This window comes from Apis cerana, linkage group LG5 (genome assembly GCF_029169275.1).
Source record: "Apis cerana isolate GH-2021 linkage group LG5, AcerK_1.0, whole genome shotgun sequence".
NCBI lineage: Eukaryota > Metazoa > Arthropoda > Insecta > Hymenoptera > Apidae > Apis > Apis cerana.
Window position 1 is genome coordinate 13,003,254 of NC_083856.1, and position 22,390 is coordinate 13,025,643.

Here is a 22,390-nt window from a genome sequence, read left to right on the forward strand (position 1 = left end):
TTAATTAATTATTCTGATAATTATTTTAATTAAGTGGATAATTTTATAATATGTATCTGCTTACAAGAAAATTGCTTATCATTTTTTAATTTCTAGATTTTATTTTAAACAGATACATATTCGATCTGCTCGAAAACACGCTCAGAATTGTATAATCTGTAAGAACGCACAGTACGAGTATCTATCATGTTTTGGAATTCAACATCATTAAATTTTCATAATTACGTAATTTTTCGATTACATTGTATTTATATTTATATATAAATTAGATTCTTTTGAATCATCAATGAGTATTAGCTTTGAAAAAGCTTGTGTTCATAATTGTGTGTACATATGAATGTAATTACGTTTTAACTCGGCAATAAATCACTGCTACGTTTGTTTCCGAAGTCTAATTATGTTAAAACGAATTTTTGTACAATTTCTTGATTGAATTATGATATTAATGCTATAAATTGTAATACAAATATTTTTCATCATAAATTGACAATGTTGTTGATCAAAGTAATACATGTTTTAATATGTTATAAAATTCGAAACATCTAAGGATTTGAAATTGTTGAGATCGCTTTATATTTTTTGTAAAGACATTAGAATGGAAAATAACACAAAAAACGAAGATTGTGAAATTCAGGGAATCAATTCAATTACCAAAAAAGAAGAAGTTTTATCTCAAAATGTACAAAACTGTTCAGAAACGAAAGTATCCACGGATTCCAAGAATACTCAAGTTCGTGTCGTTCGTGGAACTAAAAAAATGAAATTAGATGTTTGTGATAGTAATAATTTAGAAAAGAAAGGTTTGTACTTGTACTATTAATTGATATATATATTAGTCAAAAGAATTCAATAAAATAGATAGATAGAAATAGATAGAATTCAATAAAATAAAATGAAGTAATTTCTTAATTAAATTTTATTTGATTGTATAATTATAAGAAATTGCTTATATCTATATTTAGATTCCAAGGATGAAGAAAATAATACGGAAGTAAAAGTAAGATCTCTGAAAAGATCTTGTGAATTATGGTCCATGGAAGATAAAAATACCTTTTTCAAAGCATTGAACGAATATGGAAAAGACTTTGATGCTTTGCAAAGTTATTTTTTAAATCAAGGAAAGAAAAAAGGTTTGCCAGATGTTGCAATAAAAAATAAGGAACAAATAAGACATTTTTATTATAGAACTTGGCTAAAAATATCAAAACACTTAAAATTTTCAGAAGGTAATTAATCAATAAACTGTCATAATTTAATTTTCATTTAATATTTCATAAATGTTTTATTAATCTTTCATTTCAGATGTGAAAAAAACTTCACAAGAATTATATGGATTAATTAATTATGGTGAACTTAGAAGAAAGTTACCACGAATATATGAAAAAGTACATTTAAAATTAAATGAACTTGTTTATTGGGGTTCAACACAAGTTAGACTCAGAGGAAAAACTATGAGAATTAAAACACCTATATGTAGAGCATTAAGAAAATTGAATCAATTGGAAGGTATTCTTAATAATTAAAATCTTATAATAATTCAGGAAATATTTAACATTATAATGTTTTCATAGATTGGCAAGAAGAAATTAAACTTCCTTCAAGAATAACAATTGAATTAAGACCTCGTAATAATATGGCATGGTGGCAAGTACAAGCATCATCAATGAATCCAAGAATACGCACTTTATTGCCTATACAAAGACGTTTGTCAAGTTTATTAATATTTTTACAACAAAAATGGAGACCTGCAAAATATAATACAGTATCCTTTTATTATATTATAATTTGTTAATATAATATAAGTTGTAACTAATAACTAATAATAACTAATAATAATAATTAATATAAATTATTTATATTATATATATCATAAATAATTAAAAATATCTTATAATAAAAATATCTAATATGAAAAAAATCCTATACATATAACATAGTTCCCTAATGTAGAAAATGCTATTACTAACGAAATGAAAGATACTCGATTGTTACGAGTGGCACCACCTGAAGGAAGTAAAATTGCATTACCAATGGTGAATCTTGGAGAATATCTCACTAGTAATAGTGTTAGTTTAAATTCTTATGAAAAACGTTTAGGTCTGAAAAGTTCCAGAATGGATATGTTAGGATCTGTACAATATTTAAAAGGTGTTGGAAAAAAGGGAATCAAGAAAAATAAAATGGATAAAAAATGTATGAACCGTACAGAGGATAATTGTATCATGCCAGATAATAATAGCGATATAGATGTGATAGAATCTGGTAGTAATGTTTCGGAAAAACCATCGACTGTTAATAATTCCGAAACTGCTAGTCTAGAACAACAAACAGAATTTAATGGATTTCCGGGCAGAGAAACTATTGAAAGAATTCGTAAAGGATGGAATATTGAAGAAGCAAACACCATCACTGTAGGAGATCTCTTTTTAATGGTATACATTTTATTTAAATCTATGTTAAATAAAAATTTAAAATTACTAGAACTTTATTCATCAGAAACGCATCATTTCTAATTTTCTAAGTCTTCTAGTTTGGTCGCGAATCAAAAGTAACATTGGAATATTGGTGGGATTGGAATCATCGAGAACACATTGGAGAATCTACATCAACAAGTTTACACAACGACAATCTATGTCTTACGTTACAAAAATTATTATCCATAGCAAAACATAGATATGGCACAAGTAAAGTATATGACAATACTTCTGGGAGTAATGAAACTGTGATCTCCTCTCGAATTCTTTCGACAAAAGAATCGACTTTCAGAAGACCTTTAATTCCACAAACTTATCACAAAATTGGAACTCCAGATGCATTCAAAACACAGTTAGATGTTCGTTTTGATTTTGTATTTTTTTTTTAAAATTAAATATTGATTTATAAAATAATTTTATTTTTGAAATACAGAAGTTTAAGACACGTTTTAGTAAACGAGGCAGAACTGTAAGGCAAAAAAGCCTTATTGTACAAAGGGTATTGCCTATCATATCTACACCAAATAATTCATCAGAAGATGTAATATCTAATCCTCAAGAAGAAAATAAAATAAATGATTCTTCTATAAATATTAATGATCATCAAAATGAAAAATCGTCATCTATAATTATAAATGAATCACAAGTGAAAAATTTATTGGATGAACTTGAAGTGGCAAGAGATTCAAAACCTACAAATTCCATTATAACAAGTGCTACACAAATACTTAAAGAGGGAGAACATCAATGGTTGAATAGCGAGGTAAATTTTTTTCTTTTTAAAAGAATATGAAACAAAGAAAAAAATTTTTAACAAATAACATTAAATTCTAGGTAGCAGATTTTTCATTAAGTAGCTTTCTAGGTCAACTAGAGTCTCCTATGAAGATTTCACAGAGAATTCAGAATGAAGACAATATAGAAGATAATCGTCCATCATCCGATGTAAATATTGATAATGAAATTAAGAAAATTAAATATATTACATGTTAATTAATAAAAAATTCTATATGAACATTACAGGTTGTTTCACATATGCAGTGCCTGATGGGAGAAAATAGTGTTGATTATATGGCAAAATTTGCAAATCTTGCATCACAAATTGCATCGGATGATAATAAAAAATAAAAATATAAATAATTGATTAGTTTTGTACAAATTTTAACGAAATATCTATTTTAAATCATGCAAATTGAATGATGTTTTATAGTTAGAATATGCAATGATATTTAGATTGACTAATTTATCTCTTTGATATTGACTTTCATAGTTGACTGTAATAATAATTCTAATATTGATAATAATAATAATAAATGAAAAATAAAGTAATTTATACACATATATAAAATCTTTACAAATTTATTTGTTCATTATTAATAATTTATAAAACATATCATATATATTTAATTATATATAATATTGTGTTATTAAATAATTTGTCAATATTATTTCAAATAATCATTTTTTCTAAGAAACACAAAATTAATTTTTATATTAACTATATCCAACTTCTTAATCTTATATCAGTCATTCATGAATGCTCATAAATATTTCATGGTACGTTTGATGGTATAAAGATTTATTGAAAACTGTACAAATGCGGGAGGAATACGTTTATAAATAAAATATTTAGCATCCTTGTTTAACCTATAAAGATGACGCGACATTTGTTTATGGAATCATTTAGGCAAGTTCTCGTATATAAAATTCTCAGTATTGCGTTGCAATCTCATGTAACTAATTACGCGTGTTGAAAGAAAAAATAACGAATTCCCAATCTACAATTCCTTTTACCGAGAGAAACGATAAAATTCAATTATTTCAGCAAACCCCGTTAATATGATTATTATTAAATATATATTGAATATAAAAAAAAATACAACTACACTACAATGTTATTAGAATTTGTTTACTGCTATTTATTATTGAATAATTTTATTGAATAATATATTTTTTAAATGAATAATTTTAAATTAATCTTCCGATTAAAAGATGTTTTAAGATTAAAATAATTTTCAAGAATATTATGACTCCTATTATTAATTATAACTCCTAGTATTAATATTAAGAAGCTATATATATCGAAAACTATTTTAGCAAAAAAGATTTTTATCTGATGATAATCAAGAAAATAATGATCATTATAGTAATTAAAAACTAAAATCATGACGGTATTCTATAAAAAACTTTAAATTTTTTAATTGATATATTTGAATACCAAAAAAAATTCAAATTAAAGATCGAATTGAACATCGATTAAAATAGTAATCTTTAATTAAATTAGAGATGCTTAAGAAAATTGTAAATGCCTTGAATGTAATAGGAATGATAATGAACGGAACATCCCGAGGATATTCGTATTCTTAGAAACTAAGCTTGCAGTCTTTTCGATGGCGCATTGCGAAATAGATATTGTGAATGATTCATAGTACCCGCGTCCACGTGATCTTATGCGCACGCACCTATCAAGTATTTGTTATTTACAGATGTGATTTCTCTCGTATGTAAGCACCTTTTAAGTATATTTAAGAATGAACTGGTTCTACTTGTTATCATAAAAGATAAATTATTAATAATATATTTTCTTTACAGAAAAAGTACTTATAATTTACTTATAATTTACTTTTATATATTATATACAAATATTATAAATATGTTTGTATTTATTTTAATATAGCAAATACAATTGATATATCAAGAAATTTTTATTTAGAAATTTATAATTTATAATTTGAATTTTTTTCTAATGCGCATATTTTTTATTTTGTTAATTATTAATTATGTTAATTAAGAATTTTCGATTTTCATCAATATTAAAATTATGAATCTGTTTAACACTTTGAAATGACCTTTCTTGTTTCGAAACGCGTATAATTACAGAGAAGTTCAATTATGTTTACATAAAATATTATTACTATATTTAAAAAAAAAAAAGTCGGAAGAAACTCTTCATTCTTAATTTTCTTTATTTCTTTCATTGTATCTACGTCTGTTAACGTATCCGTAAACCGATTACAATTATCATTGATATATACATATATATATATATATATATATATTTTTTGTTTACGAAATTTATTCTGTTTACTAAATATTAATTTGCATTTTCATAAATTACAGAAATCATATTTATATAAAAAAATATATAAAGGATTTCAATTTTTTTCGTAGAACAATGTCAATATGTTTTATAAATAAAAATAATAAAATATGTTTTGTAAATATCGAATTATAAAAAATTACTTTAAAAATTATAAAAAAAAATACAAAATTACATTTAAAAAAAATGAATTTATCATAAATTGTACAAATTTATGATTGGTGTTGCATAAAAATTCTTTTTATTTATTTATTAACTTTAAATACGTATTAATTTTTATCCATTAAACTTTTTTCATCAAAATTTTCTATCCATATTTGCAGATATATAACGCTTTAATGAATTAATATATTAAATGAGACATCAATTTAATATTTCATATTTTTGTCGTAAATCTTTGATGAATTATGAATTTTCTTTTGTTTTTATTCAAAAAATATATGTATGCTAACATTGCCTTGTAAAAAAATTGAGATATTCTATATATAGTGTTCATATTGAATAAAATTGATTAGAAAATTGACAATATTTTTATATCGAACAAAAAACATTAATATGAATGTAATTATAATGTTTAATTATATATTTCTTTCATATAATAATAACGAATTAATATTCTATTAAGGAAAAAAAGCATAATTTTAATATATATATATATATATAGAATTGAAATCTCTAAAAATTTAGCATCTACAAAAAAATTATTCTTGACAATCTTTTTTTTATCTAACAGTAAATAACAGAGATATTTAAAGTTATTGAAACAAGTTTTGCAAGTACTTGTTCGTACTTCTATGCATATATAAATGCCTATTTCTGTATATTAAAATTTTTTGCATTAAAATTCTTTTTAATTGATTTTAATACAAATAATTTATAGTTGAAATCAATGATTAAGAAATAAAATAAATCGAGATACATGAAAAATTTTATTCAAAAAAAAATTGATCAGAAGTGCTTTGAAATGAACAATCATTATCGATACTTTCTTCATTTCAATAATTGCACAGGAAATATTTAGTGTAAGTTACATTAGCATTGATAAGAATATTTATCAAAAATCAAAATTTTAAAAATGATTTTTATAATATTAGACGATTTCAAGAAAATTAAAGTAAATTAAAAATATAAATATTGTATTATTTTTAATACTATTGACAATATTATTAATATTATTGATTGTATATAATTTTTATATAATATTAGAAAAATGTATAAAATAAATAATTCTATAAAACTTCAATTAATTTATTATATCTGAATATTTAAATATTAACGTTTTAATTTGATTTAATTATGATTTTTATAGAAAATTGTTATAAAATATTTTATTAATCTTAAAAGATATAAACATTTGTATTTTAAAGTTAATTAAAAATAATATAGCGAAAAAATAATTAATAATTATATAATTAAATGTTTGTGCATCTATATTCAACAAGGAAATTCCAACTGTTATTTTAGTTTAACTTATCTCAATTTTTATTAGATAGCTATGATTCATTCTACGTATAAACAGAACCCCAATTCAAAAAAATAAAATAAATAGCAAACCAGAAGATAGTATAAAAATGATTTAAGAATTTTTTTATTTTTTTAATTCAGTAAAAAATAAACGAATTTAAGATGGGTCAGAGAAATGTTACAATTATACATTTTTACAAATTATCTGAAATTGATTAAATAAATTCATCACGATTTTTTTCATTAGAAAATATAACCTCTCATTTCTAAATTCACGTATTTCTTTCTTTTTCAGGTTGGTTTTTTTATTTGTCGATTTTCAATTTCGCTATAGGAAATAAAATGTTTCGAAAGAACCAATATAAAATCAAATCTCGACAAGGTTCGTATGATCATAGTTCTTCGAATAAGTTATTAGTAATCCTTAGGAGTTTCATTGCGGTTATGATAAAAACTGAGTTCTTCCTACTCGCAGAGACGTAATTGAAAGAAAAAGAAAAAAGACATACGAGAGAGAAAAAAAGAGAAAGGTGCATCGTAAAGTAAAATAAAGTCCATGGTAGTACCAACATGTTTACACACCACGATGTCGAGACATCGTGGCGTACTATAAATAAACGAATACATAGGCGTCGCCAATGTGAGTTTTTTCAAATAAATATTGTATAAATAAACTTTTCGTATCGTATAAAAGATATACACATTTTTCAATTTGAAAATAAATATTTTCCTTTTTACATATTCGTTATTCGTTCAATGGTTGAAAGATACAATTTTTACGCGATTGCAAATTTATATATCTTAATGATACACGTAGAACAAGTATTATATATACATACATAAATGTAACACAACATTCTAGGAAAATTTGATATGCACATAAAACACGTTATTGCAGAGTATCATTTTCTTTTTTCTTACACGTTTTATCTAAATTATGCGAGGAACAACGTGATGCTATTAATAACGCAGTTAGAGAGAAAAAAAATGAAATCTTTGTAAGATCTTTAAATCTCAATGTCATCGTCGGCTGCAACCGAGACATTCATCTCCAGCGACAAATTTGCTTCCGAGCGTTTTTGATTATGTTCGTTTGTTTTACCTGCCGGATCATTATTTTTTTTTAATAAATTAAAAAAAAAAAATTCAAAAACAAATTGAAATTCAATGATTAATTCAATAACTACTATTTGACATAGTTATTAATATGAAAAATTTTTTTCACATTATATATTTTATAATTTACAAATAACTAGATTTTGAGATACTAAGAAAATTAAAATGTTTCATTAAATAGATTGATTATATGTATGTAATTTTATCAAATAAATAAATTATAAGTTAATTATATTATAAATCAAAATATTAAACTGCTAAATGAAATTTTGTTTGCAATCATAATATATTCACTTGCAATGATATTTTCATTATTTTTTTTTTATTAATAAAAAGTTTACTGAAAATGTTAATATGAATATGAATTATTGGATATGTATTTTATTTAAATTTCAATTACTATTTTTTATATATTTCTATTTTTATAAAATTATTTTACAATCAATTGGATACAAAATCTTTTAATCTTAAAAAAGATTAATATCGATCAAATCACGTCTTAATATAAATAACGTCCTTTAATATAAATATCTTACATTTTTTTTTAAAAATGTATTTAACCATTATGTTTATAAATATGAATTATAACATCTATTTGTCCAAATTTATATTAAAAAATCTTTTAAATAAAAATCTTTTTTTTTAAATTAAATTTACTTTAGGATTAAAATTTTGAATAAAATATTAAGACGGGATTTCCTATGAGTATTATACGTACTGAATATCATACATACATTACGCCATATATCTATTATTACGCCATATGTCTACTATTTCAATTATATATACATATACGTATGTATTAAAAATTCTGTTTTCACGATGCAAAATTTTCTTATTTTCTTTTAACAAAATATTATAATATACGATATTATACAATACACATATAATTAATTTTCGAAATAATATTTTTATATATTATCCTAATTTTTCTATTATTCGTAATGAAATTTGATCTATCATTCATATACAAGAGAACAATTCATATATATGAATTCATATATAATCGAAAACAACAAATTGATTGAATCGATCGGTCTTGTTAGATATATACAAAATAAAAAAAGTCACTTAGGTGTCAAATTAACTGTTTTGACTGTTTCATCTCAAATTCTTTGTATCTTGAAGACCGCCGCCAATGGAGTGTATCCGCAATTATTGCGTCAGCTTGTGTGAAACGAGACGCCAGTGATTGGCCAGTTTCAAAGAGCGGGAAATCCCCGTTGAAACCTGCTCTTCCGCGCTATCCGTTCCTGTGGTACTCCCGTTGACGTCTTTACCATCACCACATCGCGACCTAGCGACGCCGTCTTCGTCAGAGATTGAGAGACACTTCGGCGACGATCAGTATCGCGTTGTGCGACATCGCCGTAACATCACGTTGTGGTGTTTTTGATCGTTGTGTATTTGTTCTCTGTTTTCGACAGACAGTGATGCGATTTATTCACAACGTGCTATGATATACATTTATTGTTTAGTTTTGCGTAAAGTGCAATAATTTATCATAGAAAATATATTATTGAAAAACAGACTTTAAAGTTATAATTTAGTTTGACAATCGAGTAATCTCGAATATGGATCTGTTCGATAATTACAATAAAACATTAGAGGAGGTGAGTTGTATTATAGTGATAAAAAGATTCAATTTTGGATAATTTAAATCGTTTCAATACAATATTTTTGTTTATTCGATATGATTATGATTTATCTATGTTTTCTGCATTTTCTACTAAAAAAAACACACGAGTTTCATGTGTTATTAATAAAAAAAATTTTTCTATTGCTATACATACGATTTTGGTTTTCTTTAATAAACTTTTTAAGTTATATATTTTTATATATATTTTTATTTGATATTTATATAAGAGAAGTGCAAAACTATAAAATATTTTATAAAATTCTTTAAATCATTTAATATGATTCATAAATTTATACTTATAAAAGATAAGTTCTTAAATATTTTGAAATTGAAATAAAAGATTAAAGAATTAAATAATTATAATGTTAATTTTCGATACTTTATTAAAGAAACGGTCTAAAATAAAACAAAAATAATAAAATATTAGAATTCTAAGAAAATCAAATTTAAAAATTTACTAAATAATATATGACCGATTTTCAACTGAATAGTTTTAATAATAGGTATAATATTTGAAAATATGAAAATAAATAAAATATATAAAATAATATTTTATTGTTTAAGACTTTATTTTTAAGAATATTCAATTTAGTATATAATTAATCATTTAATTTTCAAATTTTCAAATTCGATTTCCTCAAAAATGATATCTTAAAATTATAAAGAAATTTTATTTTACAATTTTCATAAAATAGTTTATTATTATATAAAAAATCAGCTAAATAAATCTATACTTGTCTGATTTTCAAATGATTTTTTTTTTCGAAAACGATGCATCAAATATAATTTTATTATTGTTGATTTTCGTCTTATTTTAAGCCATAGAACGTCCCTGACTCCATTTGTACCATGAATTACGAGACATTTTAAATACACGTGTATATACGTATACATATATAAATATTTATATATTTAATGTATCAAACAAAAAGAATGCTAAAAGAATTTAAAATGCAAAAAATGTTTAGATATACGTTAAATGATTAATGATTTTTAAATAATTTTTTTTATTTTTTTTTTTAAAGAATTATTCTACACAAAAAATGAAACTCGAGTGTCTATATTCAACAAGTATTCACACTTTGGTGTGAAATAAACAGATTGTAGATTTAACGAAATGATTTGTGAAAGCAATAAAATGTCGATTTTACGAAATAATATTTCTGACGATATCGTATCAATTTTTATTGACATAGAAAATAGTTGCATAAACATTGATATAATTAATTACAATTCATGATTGAATAAGACATCAATATAAAATTTTTGAAACAATCTTTCAAAAAAGAATAAACAGTTTAAAATTTCAAGTAATATGTGCAATAATATTTTTTTTGAATCGAATATTCAAAAAATAAAAAAAAGTATGATAAAAATATGCCATGGGAAAAATTTATAAATATATAATATAATATAATATCTATAAATAAAATAATCATTTTTATTGATTAAATTACGATAAATTATTGATTTAATTGTGACTAGACTACACTATTGTACATAATTTACAATATTAATTTAAAATATTATTTGTAATAAAAAATTATCATTGACCATATGCTTGATTATAATAAGAATCGTTCAAAATACATAGTACTTAAAAAAAAGGATAATGAATAATTTGAAACAATGGTATGTGGTTACTTATTATAAATTATTAATATCCATTTAACAGATATTACACTAAGGATCACGATGTAAATATAAAATATGTATTTTCACCGAGCATGCATATAAGCCAGTCTGAGAAAACGAGATTATTGCGATCTCGTTTTTTTTAGTCTTTGATAAAAAAAGATGAGACGTTTAAAGACACCAACAAGGTCATTAACGTAGAAACTCGATTTCATTTCGGATTTACTTGTCATGTAATACAATTATATTTCTAGGTATACCCTTCGCTTTTTTATCCAAACGAAGACGATGATCATTCTGTACTGGATATGGACACTCTGGTCACATTAAAAACTAATGCTACACGTAATTATGAACCTGTCCGAAAAAAATTTTATTTTGGTAATTGATAAAAAGAATTATTTTGTTTAACCAGTATTTATATTTCCAATAGTTATTATAATATTATTTAATGTGATTCTCTTTTATTGTTATAAGAGATTATACATATTTCAATACATATATTCTTTATCTTTAATATTTGTTTTTGTTTTGCTACATGATCTAGGTGATGAAAACAATGAAATCGATGGTACTGGCTGGTTATACAAACCTACTAAAAACTGGTGTCAAGAGGAAACAATAAATTGGTTGATGACTGCAGCATCTACAATTGGACAACCATATAGTCTAATTCAACATAGTCTTGCGGTACCAGGAAACGAATTGATCACCTTCACCAAAGACGATTTTAAGGCTCACGATCCCACATACGGAGATAAGCTCTATGACTTACTCCCTCCTCAGCATATGTGTACGTATGCATATCTTATGTACGTATGTATATAATTATTATGCAAATATTGATAATGAAAATATTAAACATTTATAAACATCAAATTATATTAATTATAAATTATACACATGAAATATTATTTCCTTTGTATTTTAATTATTTATTTGGAAAACGTTAATTATTAAAAAGAATTTGTATAATTGCAGTTTCACCACTTGATACCATTCATCCTCATTTCGAAGACGAATATACGCGAATTAATTCCAGCAGTACGTCAGGTAATGAATCCTTTGAACTGTTAAATATAATTTTTTTTATAATAGATTATTTAAATTTTTTGTTTTTATAGATGCAGAATCAGATAATAATAGTATTGATGTTTCCACTACTAAACGATCGCCGGGTAGACCAAGAATATTAAAACCAAAAAAAAATTGTAAGTATTATATGAAATATTTTTTAATCTAATAATATTAATATATATAATGATACTTATATAGCTACCAGCCAAGGAAAGCTTTGGGAATTCATTAGAGACCTATTACGTAATCGCGAAACATGTCCAAGTTTAATCTGTTGGGAAGATTACTCTCAGGCAAAATTTCGATTCGTTAAAAGTGACGAAGTCGCAAAACGATGGGGTTCAAGAAAAGGAAATACAAAAATGACATATGAAAAATTGAGCCGAGCAATGAGGTAATTTTTTAAATATTTATCTAACATTTAATTTAATAATAATAACATGAGATTTTCACATAATAAAAATTTTTTTCAGGTATTATTATAAAAGTAAAATCTTTCAACCTGTACTTGGTAAAAGATTAGTTTATCAATTTGGACCAAATGCAAAAGGTTGGCAAACTGACAATCCGAACTTTCGGCGTTAAAAATTTAGGATTTTATTTTTTGTAAAAAATGTACAAAAAGTAAGAGTAATTTTTATGTTCTATTACGAATGTTGTACACGAGATATATTATAAAATTTTTAAAAAGGATAATTTTTTTTGTATAGATCTGTAAATGTATTTTTGATACCAGATAAGAAATTGAAGTATTTTGATAGTGAAATGAAATGATTTGAAATGAAGCGTTTAAACGTTTAAAATATCGATAATTATAAAAGACTAAGAAAAAATGGATCTAGTATTATAGATAATATACACTGACTAGATTTAAATAATCTAAAGAAAAGTATGAATGAATAAAAATGTCGAGATTTTTCACATTTTTATACGTACGATTGATTATGAAAATACGTGATAGGTGAAATGTGAGTACGAATTAATTTAGTCTCATAAGATTGTTTTTCAATTTATTTGATTTTAAGCATATATCGTAATAGTTTATTTTACATAAAAAGTATACATATTATAATCAAGGAAGGCAATAATTCTCTGACTTATGGTCAAATAAATTTACGATTACTTATTTTTATATATCACAGAGTTGTGTATTACATACCTTAATCTGGAAGCATAAGTACTTTTTAAATTGGACCTGGATTATAAATAAGATGTAGGCCAATTTCAAAAAAGGAAATTAAATTAATAATTCTTAAACAATAGAGCATCATATTAAATTTTTTTCCTAAAATAATTTTAAAGGAATTCGAGAAAAAGTAATTATATTATTTTCTTTATGAATTATGAATTAAGACAAAAAAACGAATTTCAATTTATATTAATTAATTTTCTAGTTTCGTTAATCATTAATTATTAGGTGTGGATACTTATTCTATAGCACATGCAAGAAAGCTGGCAAATATATTTATATTTTTAAAAAATTCTGGACGACTTGATTATTTATTAATAATTATTAAATATTAAACTTCAAGATATAATACCGCGACGGAAGAAGATATGCCAGTAACAAGCATGCATTTTTTTTTAATTCTTTAAAATTATTTATATACTATTGGATTATATCTAATTTGAGCGAACTTGAAATCGTTGTTTGTATAATAAATATAGTAATAAGAACCACGATTACAGTTATTAACTTGATCATTTTTAAATATATGCATTTAAAGAAATATTACTCAAACGAAATATTTATGCAACCAGGGGGTATATACTTAATTATTTCTGTTACTACTATTTGAAAATTATTTTTATAATTTTAATTGGAAAAGCTGACATATCACTTTTCTTGAAACTAATAAAACGTTAATTCTATAATCAATTATATATAACGTCAGCAATTATCAAAAAGGCACAAATCGTAAATAATTTCTATTTTAAAGTACGCATTAGCGGCTGTGTTTGATATTCATATTGATATTGATAAGAATGTACTTATGTAAGATAACTTACAGAAACAATCAAATGTGATCTTTGGTTTATATATATAAAAAAAAAAATATAATATAATAATATTAAAAATTCTACAAAGACTTTATATTTATTTTCATTATTGCAAGAATCAAAGCTTTTAATATGTACGAAATTATATGATTTCTATGATTTTAAAAGAATTTAAAATATAAATCACAATATCATAAAAAATAGCATAGTGAACGATTTCTTCTATTTTTTTAAACTGTGTTTCATCTATTATTACTTTTAACAATAATCGTTAATATTTTATAATAAGCTGGACCCTATGTATTTATTTGTTTCTTTTTGTCTTATTTTTTTTTTCTTTTGGCACTTATATCTATTAAATGGACTTCAAAATGAATATTGATTACTTATTCTAAATAATAAACTTGATTGATATTCTTAATTTGAATTGTAATCATAAGTCCTCGAATATCTCTAACATGTCTACGACAGATTAATTTACCGCATAAAATTTCTCCTATAAAAAAATTTTTATATTTATTTATATTTATATAATAATTAATAATTTGTAGTTTGATTTTTATTTAATTTACCTTCGGTGATGCTAATAGGTTCGCTTAACGAAAATACTGTTTGTTTCCAATGTGTTGGAGGTGAATAAGGTCCTGTACTAAAATGTACTGGATTGTCCAAATCAAAAAAGATATCAAAATACCCAACAATTGCAGTCAATGATCCAGTCTTTTTTACTTTGAATTCGAAAGGTGACGAAAAATTTACACAATCTTTCGTTACTTTATACAAATCGAATGCTTGAATTTCTACAATACTAGTTATTAATTCCTCAGCATTACAAATTTCTATGCTTGGTTCACGTACAACTTCGGCTTTCATACAACTCATTTTAAAACCATACACATTAGACCAATAATCAATAAGTTCGACGTATCTTCCTATAAAAATTTATGAAAATTCAAAATTTAATTTTTTATTTAAAAAATAATGAATAAAAAATATAAATCAAAAATATTATAATTCTATTATACAAAAAAATACATACTTGTATCTCCACTTCCTACAATACTAAGTGTACATTTATTAGGAAGAAGTATTCCACCAGGAGTTAAATAATTATCTCTTGCATATATTACAGTATCCAACATACCCTCAAATAAAAGAAAATATCCCATCCATTCAGACACAATTGCATCTACTTTATCTTCATCAAGATTAATGTCTTCTAATCGACCTTTTTTTATAGTGATAATATCACTTAAATTGTTCTCTCTATATTATATTGAAAAGAGTATTGTTAAATTATTATTAAAAATATTATTCTCATAGATATATAAATATTTTATTTACCTCACTATATCTATAGCATGGTATATTACATCTGATTGATCAACACTAATTACTTTACGACATCCAGTTTTTGCTGCAAACATAGATAAAATACCAGTTCCACAACCAACATCTAATATCACACAATTACTAAATCTATTCGCATTTGTTAATAATGCATCTCTGTAACTTTCTGTTCGTACTTTGTCCTATAAAAAAATTATAGTTATTAAAAAAAATTGTATATTTTATATATTAAAAAAATAAAATCTATATACTTACTGTTAACATCTCATGATGTATAGCAAAATGACTATATGTATTAAAATAACCTTTATCAACATTACAATTAGAATTTCCAGAAGAACTAAAAGTATTTTTATCTAAATCACTATCTAGGACCAATTTCTGTGCTTTCTCTGTCATTTCATCTATTTGCTAGAATTATATATGATTTCATATCTATCATATTTAATGTACAAAAATTAAATTTTGTTATAAATACCTGTTTTGCTAAAAAACATGCTAATTCACGTTGTTCTAATTGTGCTCGAAGTGTTTGTATTGTTCTTTGTAATTCAGCAAAATGTGCTTCAGATAATGTAACACAACCATTCTCTGAATTTACTGTATATGCAATAGGTTTTGTTGTTTTTTCTTCCATATCTTCAATATCTTTATATATAAAATTTATATATAAAAATAATAAAAAAATTATTAATTTATAATATTATTTTATTGAATTTATTTATATTTCTATTTACCAAACATTAACCAAGGATCATCTTCTATGACAGGTCTTAAATATTCTTCACTTTCCCATGTTTTTATGTTTAATGCATTTAATTGATCAGATAAAACATTTTTATGTCTAATAAAATTAATTAATTTAATATATGAATAAGTATCCAATGAATGTTTAATTATGAAATTTTTTAAGTCAAATCTATGTGAAGCTACAAGATGTTCTAATGCCATAGAAAAATTATTTGTAACTTCATTACAAAAAAGGCACGGTATAGATTCAAAATCTTCTGTTATTTCATCCCAATCATCACCACTATCATCATCACTTGTTTCATCCATTTCACAATCATAATCACATTTTGAAGAAATGGCTAAACAATGAAAAATAAAAGAAATTAATTTTATAAAATATTTTTTATATTAAATATTAAACGTTAATAAAAATTAATAATATAATATCAATAAATAAATCAACTTATTTTACTATTTACTATTTTACTATTTATAAAATTACTGAATAAATTTTAAATATTTATATAATTTTATAATTTATTTTTAAATTAAATAATTAAATAATTAAATTAAATAAATATGTAAAATAAAAATTTGAAAATAAAATATATATGACTGATAATTATAAATATTTATTTATTTTATGTCATATATATTAACAAATATAAATTAAAAAATATTATTTCTTGTTACCTTGATCGGTCATTTTGCAATTAATACACAAAATAGTATGTAACAATTATTCGTATAGAAATAAGATTCTTTCAAATTTTCAAGGTTAGAGATTCCATTCATCCATACACGTGTCGGGGTAAGCAAAACTTCTGACTTAATGTCAAATTCATATTCTTTATATCACATCACGTCCTAGCCAATAAAAACTTTTTGGAATAAGTGATCCTCTTTAAACTGTAATTTAATATTTATTGATTTTGCCTAATAATAAATGCTCTTGACCTTTTTTTTTTTATTTTTCTAATAAATCTTATAAAGGAATTGGAATACCTTTCCTATTATGTTACGAAATTTATATATATATATATATATATTACAATATAAATTTTATTATTTTCAAAATAAAATGATTCTTATAAATTTATAAAAGTTTTCAAATAATTTAATTATAATTTTTAAAGAGCTAAATACAATAATTTAAATAGAATTATTAATTTTATATAATTTTTTTAATAATAAAAATAATTCAAAAATTTTCAAAATTGTTTCAGATGCAACAATGTTACATCGGAAGTAGATAATAATCGAAAACAAAAAAGATATATTTATAGAACTTAAACCGGAAATATATAATAATCCGAATATCTCATATGTACACATTTTATTTATATGTGTTTGATTTAATTAAAACAAAATACGATAATGATTTTCTCTGTGGAAATATGGGAGCATATATTTATATACATAGATCCTATATCACTTACAAATTTGAAAATAATTTGTAAATGTTGGAAGGAAATTATTGATAAAATGTTACAGGTAAATAATATATATATAACTTTTATTACAGTTTTAATTTAATTATTGAATATCTAAATGCATATTTGTGTATTTACATATATATTATTATAAATTTTATTAATTATATATAATATTTAATCTATAATATGTAATATAATTTAAATATAATTTATTTAATTTTTTAATTATTCTTTTATGTATAGGAAAGCACATTATGGTATAAATTATGCAAAAATAAAATTCCTGAACATTATTGGACTATTTTATGTGAAACATTAAATCCAAACAAATTTTATACTAATTTTCATGAAAAACATGATGCTAAATTTTGGATGGCCATGTATAAATTGTGGATTAAATGCAAAAATATGATAAAATGTAATACACAAATTACATGTATTGAACCAGATTTAAAAAATCATCCTTTAGAATATATTACTTGTATAGATACATCAGGTAATATATTAAATTAACAATATTAAATTTTAATTTAAATGTTTAATTTTTATAACTAATATCTTTTAGAAAGTTTTTTAGCAGTAGGAACATCTGAAGGATTTATTTATTTTTATAATATTTGCAACTTAAATGCAAACATAAAGTATATAATTGATCATATGGAGTACATAAAAAGTATACAATTTTGCAGAGATGGTAATTACAAATTTTAAAAAATAAATTTGATAGAAACTTTTAATCAATTACTTATATTTCATAGAAACAAATATCATTTGTATATCTTGTTCTATAAATAATCATGTAAACTTTTGGGATATGAATACATTGAAGATAATTAATAAAACACATGGAAAGTTAATTTGGTATGATTTAAAGGAAAACTGTAATTAATTTGGTATGATTTAAAAGAAAACTATAATTAAAATAATTAATTTAATTATTAATGAATAATAAATATTTAATAGCACAAGTTACAGTTATTGCTATACTGCTATGCATAATATAATAAGTATTGAAGGATCAATACCAAAAACAATATTTCAATTTGGTTCAGATAGTATAATTACTATGGGTGCAGACAATAATAAAGTAATAATAATGAAAAAATTATAAAAAAATTATAATTTGTAATTTTATCATTTATATTAAAATATTATAACTTAGGTACTTTTTTATACGGAAAGAGGATATTATGTAAATTTAAAATTAGATGAAAAAAATCTTGAAAAAAAAAATTATACTCTTACATATATTCAGCCACCAAATATTAGAATTCGTCAATATTATACATTTAAACCAAATATAATTGCCTGTATTACAGGTAAGAAATTAATTAAATAGATGTAATTATATAAAATTAATAACATATTTTAATAATGTAAAAATTATAGAATATGGATATTTGGGTTTTCTAATAGAAGGAAAAGAATGGAAAATCCACAATCTATTTCCTATTTTACATGGTGAACCTACAGCAATTTTAGTATATGGTCATATACTTATTTTAGGATTGAATTCAGGTAATCTTTTCATAAATTTTTAGTAATTTCTTTTATATTTTTTTAAATTTTCTTTTAGGAAATGTACATATATATTACATAGACGATTTTGAAGCAATTAATTTTGATATTCTTAATTCAAAAAAGTTGAGTCTTGGTTCCACAGCTGTTATTTCATTAAATATAATGGTTTGCATTGAAGAATATTTAATTATTGGTTATAGCAATAAAATTTATATTGTTAATTTTGTTTGATATATAATTTAATATAAAAATATGAAAAATAATGTAAAATTTTTCGCAAATCAAATTTATTTATAATACGTATTTATAATACATAAAAGTCTAAGTTCTTTGTTGAAAAATTAGAAAGTTATTGATTGTATTAATATCTTTAATAAGTATTTTTGTTAAAAAAATTTCTAGTACAAAAATATATTTTGATATTAATTTTGATAAAAACATGAATTATGTTTTGTAATTTAATGCCGTCCCAGTTCCATATATAGCATCCCATTCAACATAAGTTGTTAGACTTGATTCTGATACACTAGAACGAACATGTATTAAGGCTTCCTTGAAATCATCAATTGTTACTTGCCTGACATCTTCTTTTTTAATATTTTCTAATTGACTAAATGGAATGCTTCTAATTGGTCCCATACTAGCTTCTTTACATAAATTTGACATATCAGCTCCAGAATATCCTTTTGATTGTTCAGCTATATTATTTATATCTTCTTCATTAAGATTATGTGAAATAGTTATTAATAAATTATTTATGATTTGTTTACGAGCTTGAAATTCTGGTAGAGGAACATAGAGTCTTTTAACGAGTCGTCTACGTGCTGCCTCATCTAATTCATGTGGTCTATTTGTTGCTCCTACAATTAAAATGCGATCTTCATCAGCAGTAGCAGCTCCATCCAATTGTATTAAGAATTCAGTTTTTAATCTTCTAGAACTTTCGTGTTCGGTTTCAGATCTTTGAGTAAGCAATGAATCTATTTCATCCACAAAAATTACTGATGGTTGATAAACTCTAGCAACAGCAAATAACGCTCTGACCATTTTTTCTCCTTCTCCTATCCATTTTGATGTTAAAGAGCTAGCAGATATTGAAAAAAAAGTTGATTTACTTTGTGATGCTATACATTTTCCTATAAGTGTTTTTCCTGTACCTGGAGGACCAAACAATAAAATTCCCTTTGGAGGCCTTCGTAAACCAGTAAAAATATCAGGTCTTAACATAGGATATACAACTACTTCTTTTATGATTTTTTTGGCATATTCTAAACCAGCTATATCATCCCAACAAATAGTTGTCTTTGAATCCATTATCTCATTCTTTATTAGTTCAACCATTTTTGGTTCTACATTTTTTAACCTTTCATCTTCTACTTCTATTGTGTCAATTTCATTATTGTACATGTTTTCCTGAATTTTTTCTTTTTCTCGTTTAAAAGGACAAACAAATTGAGAATTAACTGATACTTTTCCACCTAAAGTTTTTTTTTGCATTGATTTATTAGTTTTCATTTGCACATTTAGTTCATCTCTAGCCGTTTTGAAAAAGCCGTTTGTTTTGGGTTTTGCAATATTAAAATTTTCTTCATTATGTTGAACAGACATTTGTGACTTTAATTTCATATGATTTCTATAAAAATTCAATGATTCATGATTATTTTTATATGTTTTAGATGAATCTTCTTTTTCAAATTTAAAATGTGATTTAGGCTCAGACTTAATAGATCTTTGTTGGACATAATTCTCATTTTTTTGATTTACAGTGTGAAATTGTTTACTAAAACTTATTCGTGCACTAATATTTTCATCCATAGAATTATTGGATGAAAATGAAGACTTATGTTCTTCAAAGGGCATATTATTTTCAATTTTTCTCTTAGAACTTGTATTTAAAGATTGACTAAGATTTTGTTTTGTTGGAATATTAACTTTTCTGTTTCGTATCACAATTTCTTTATTTTTCCATGTATTTATAATATTTTCTATATGTCTATTATTAAATAATCTTCTATGACATGGCAAAGTATTCTTTGCATTGTCTTGACAAGATAAAGGTTTTATAAAACTTAATGCTGTATCTACATCATACAGACCTGATTTCCATTTTTGAGGATTATTATTGATTTTTGATGTTTGTAATTTAAATTGTTTCCAATAATTATTTATACCATTTTTATTTTCCATTAAATCTTGATAATCTTCTAAACTTCTTTGAAGTAAACAAGCTGCCATATCTTCTGATTCACTATAAAATAAATAAAAAATGATTTGTTTATTTATTATTATATATATATGTATTATATATATTGTTATATATTATTTAAATTTTTAAGAAATAATTTATTTATTTATTTGTTTCAATAATATCTTTTATGAATTATTTATATTCATGGAAAATTTTATAAAACTTACTATTGTTTTGCTGTTAAATATTTCATAGCAAAACATCTTCTTTCTATGTCTACAATTTCTGTATCATCTTTATTATTTTTTGAAAATTTTAAAATATGATATGCAGCTAAGAAATTATTCTTTTCCTTATTCATTTCTACATCATTTGTAGCCATATTTATACTTGAAAATTATTATAATTTATATTAATATAATTTTTAATTAATTTTATTTAATTATTTATCATATTTACAATATAAACACACATTCCTATTACTTTTCCCGCTTGTAATGTAATAATATAATAATATAAGATACATATGTGTGTGTACGTAACAAGAAAAACGAATAAAAATAAAGATAAAATAAAAATTGACGAAATTGACAGAAAAGCAAATAATAAGAGAAAAAAAATAGAATAAGAAGTAAAAATTAGCGTTATTTCTTAAAT

At 23.0% G+C, this 22,390-nt stretch overlaps 5 protein-coding genes across 6 annotated transcripts; 3 read left to right on the forward strand and 2 right to left on the reverse strand.

Annotated features, from left to right (window-relative positions):
• Nucleotides 1–595: 595 nt before the first annotated feature.
• On the forward strand, nt 596–3,822 carry LOC107998841 (protein cramped). The gene is made up of 9 exons (XM_017058353.3): nt 596–800; nt 963–1,226; nt 1,303–1,506; nt 1,572–1,762; nt 1,938–2,432; nt 2,531–2,833; nt 2,908–3,237; nt 3,309–3,419; nt 3,498–3,822. Exons 1-9 carry the CDS (start codon nt 596–598, stop codon nt 3,600–3,602), a joined length of 2,208 nt encoding a protein of 735 aa, XP_016913842.1. The 3' UTR covers nt 3,603–3,822.
• A 1,135-nt stretch (nt 3,823–4,957) lies between these two features.
• LOC107998713 (ETS-related transcription factor Elf-5) lies at nt 4,958–14,593 on the forward strand. 2 transcript variants are annotated; one of them, XM_062075482.1, is made up of 11 exons: nt 4,958–4,978; nt 7,334–7,420; nt 7,514–7,678; nt 9,283–9,767; nt 11,683–11,809; nt 11,976–12,221; nt 12,410–12,481; nt 12,553–12,639; nt 12,704–12,899; nt 12,979–13,129; nt 13,216–14,593. In XM_062075482.1, exons 4-10 carry the CDS (start codon nt 9,729–9,731, stop codon nt 13,088–13,090), a joined length of 879 nt encoding a protein of 292 aa, XP_061931466.1. In that variant the 5' UTR covers nt 4,958–4,978; nt 7,334–7,420; nt 7,514–7,678; nt 9,283–9,728; the 3' UTR covers nt 13,091–13,129; nt 13,216–14,593. The 2 variants fall into 2 exon arrangements, with proteins under 2 accessions (XP_061931466.1, XP_061931465.1); XM_062075481.1 differs by having other exon boundaries at nt 12,979–14,593.
• Nucleotides 13,333–19,983, forward strand: LOC114577626 (uncharacterized). Its single transcript, XM_028667032.2, has 9 exons — nt 13,333–13,473; nt 17,815–18,082; nt 18,268–18,520; nt 18,590–18,718; nt 18,783–18,885; nt 18,988–19,111; nt 19,187–19,343; nt 19,414–19,542; nt 19,601–19,983. Exons 2-9 carry the CDS (start codon nt 17,966–17,968, stop codon nt 19,774–19,776), a joined length of 1,188 nt encoding a protein of 395 aa, XP_028522833.1. The 5' UTR covers nt 13,333–13,473; nt 17,815–17,965; the 3' UTR covers nt 19,777–19,983.
• Nucleotides 13,499–17,423, reverse strand: LOC107998696 (protein arginine N-methyltransferase 3). The gene is made up of 8 exons (XM_017058107.3): nt 17,282–17,423; nt 16,594–16,947; nt 16,335–16,504; nt 16,112–16,267; nt 15,851–16,038; nt 15,546–15,772; nt 15,079–15,438; nt 13,499–15,002 (listed from the first exon to the last, which is right to left on the reverse strand). The coding sequence occupies exons 1-8, from the start codon at nt 17,292–17,294 to the stop codon at nt 14,893–14,895; spliced, it is 1,578 nt and encodes a 525-aa protein (XP_016913596.1). The 5' UTR covers nt 17,295–17,423; the 3' UTR covers nt 13,499–14,892.
• Nucleotides 19,816–22,158, reverse strand: LOC107998688 (fidgetin-like protein 1). The gene is made up of 2 exons (XM_017058096.3): nt 21,961–22,158; nt 19,816–21,793 (listed from the first exon to the last, which is right to left on the reverse strand). Exons 1-2 carry the CDS (start codon nt 22,113–22,115, stop codon nt 19,990–19,992), a joined length of 1,959 nt encoding a protein of 652 aa, XP_016913585.1. The 5' UTR covers nt 22,116–22,158; the 3' UTR covers nt 19,816–19,989.
• Nucleotides 22,159–22,390: the final 232 nt, after the last annotated feature.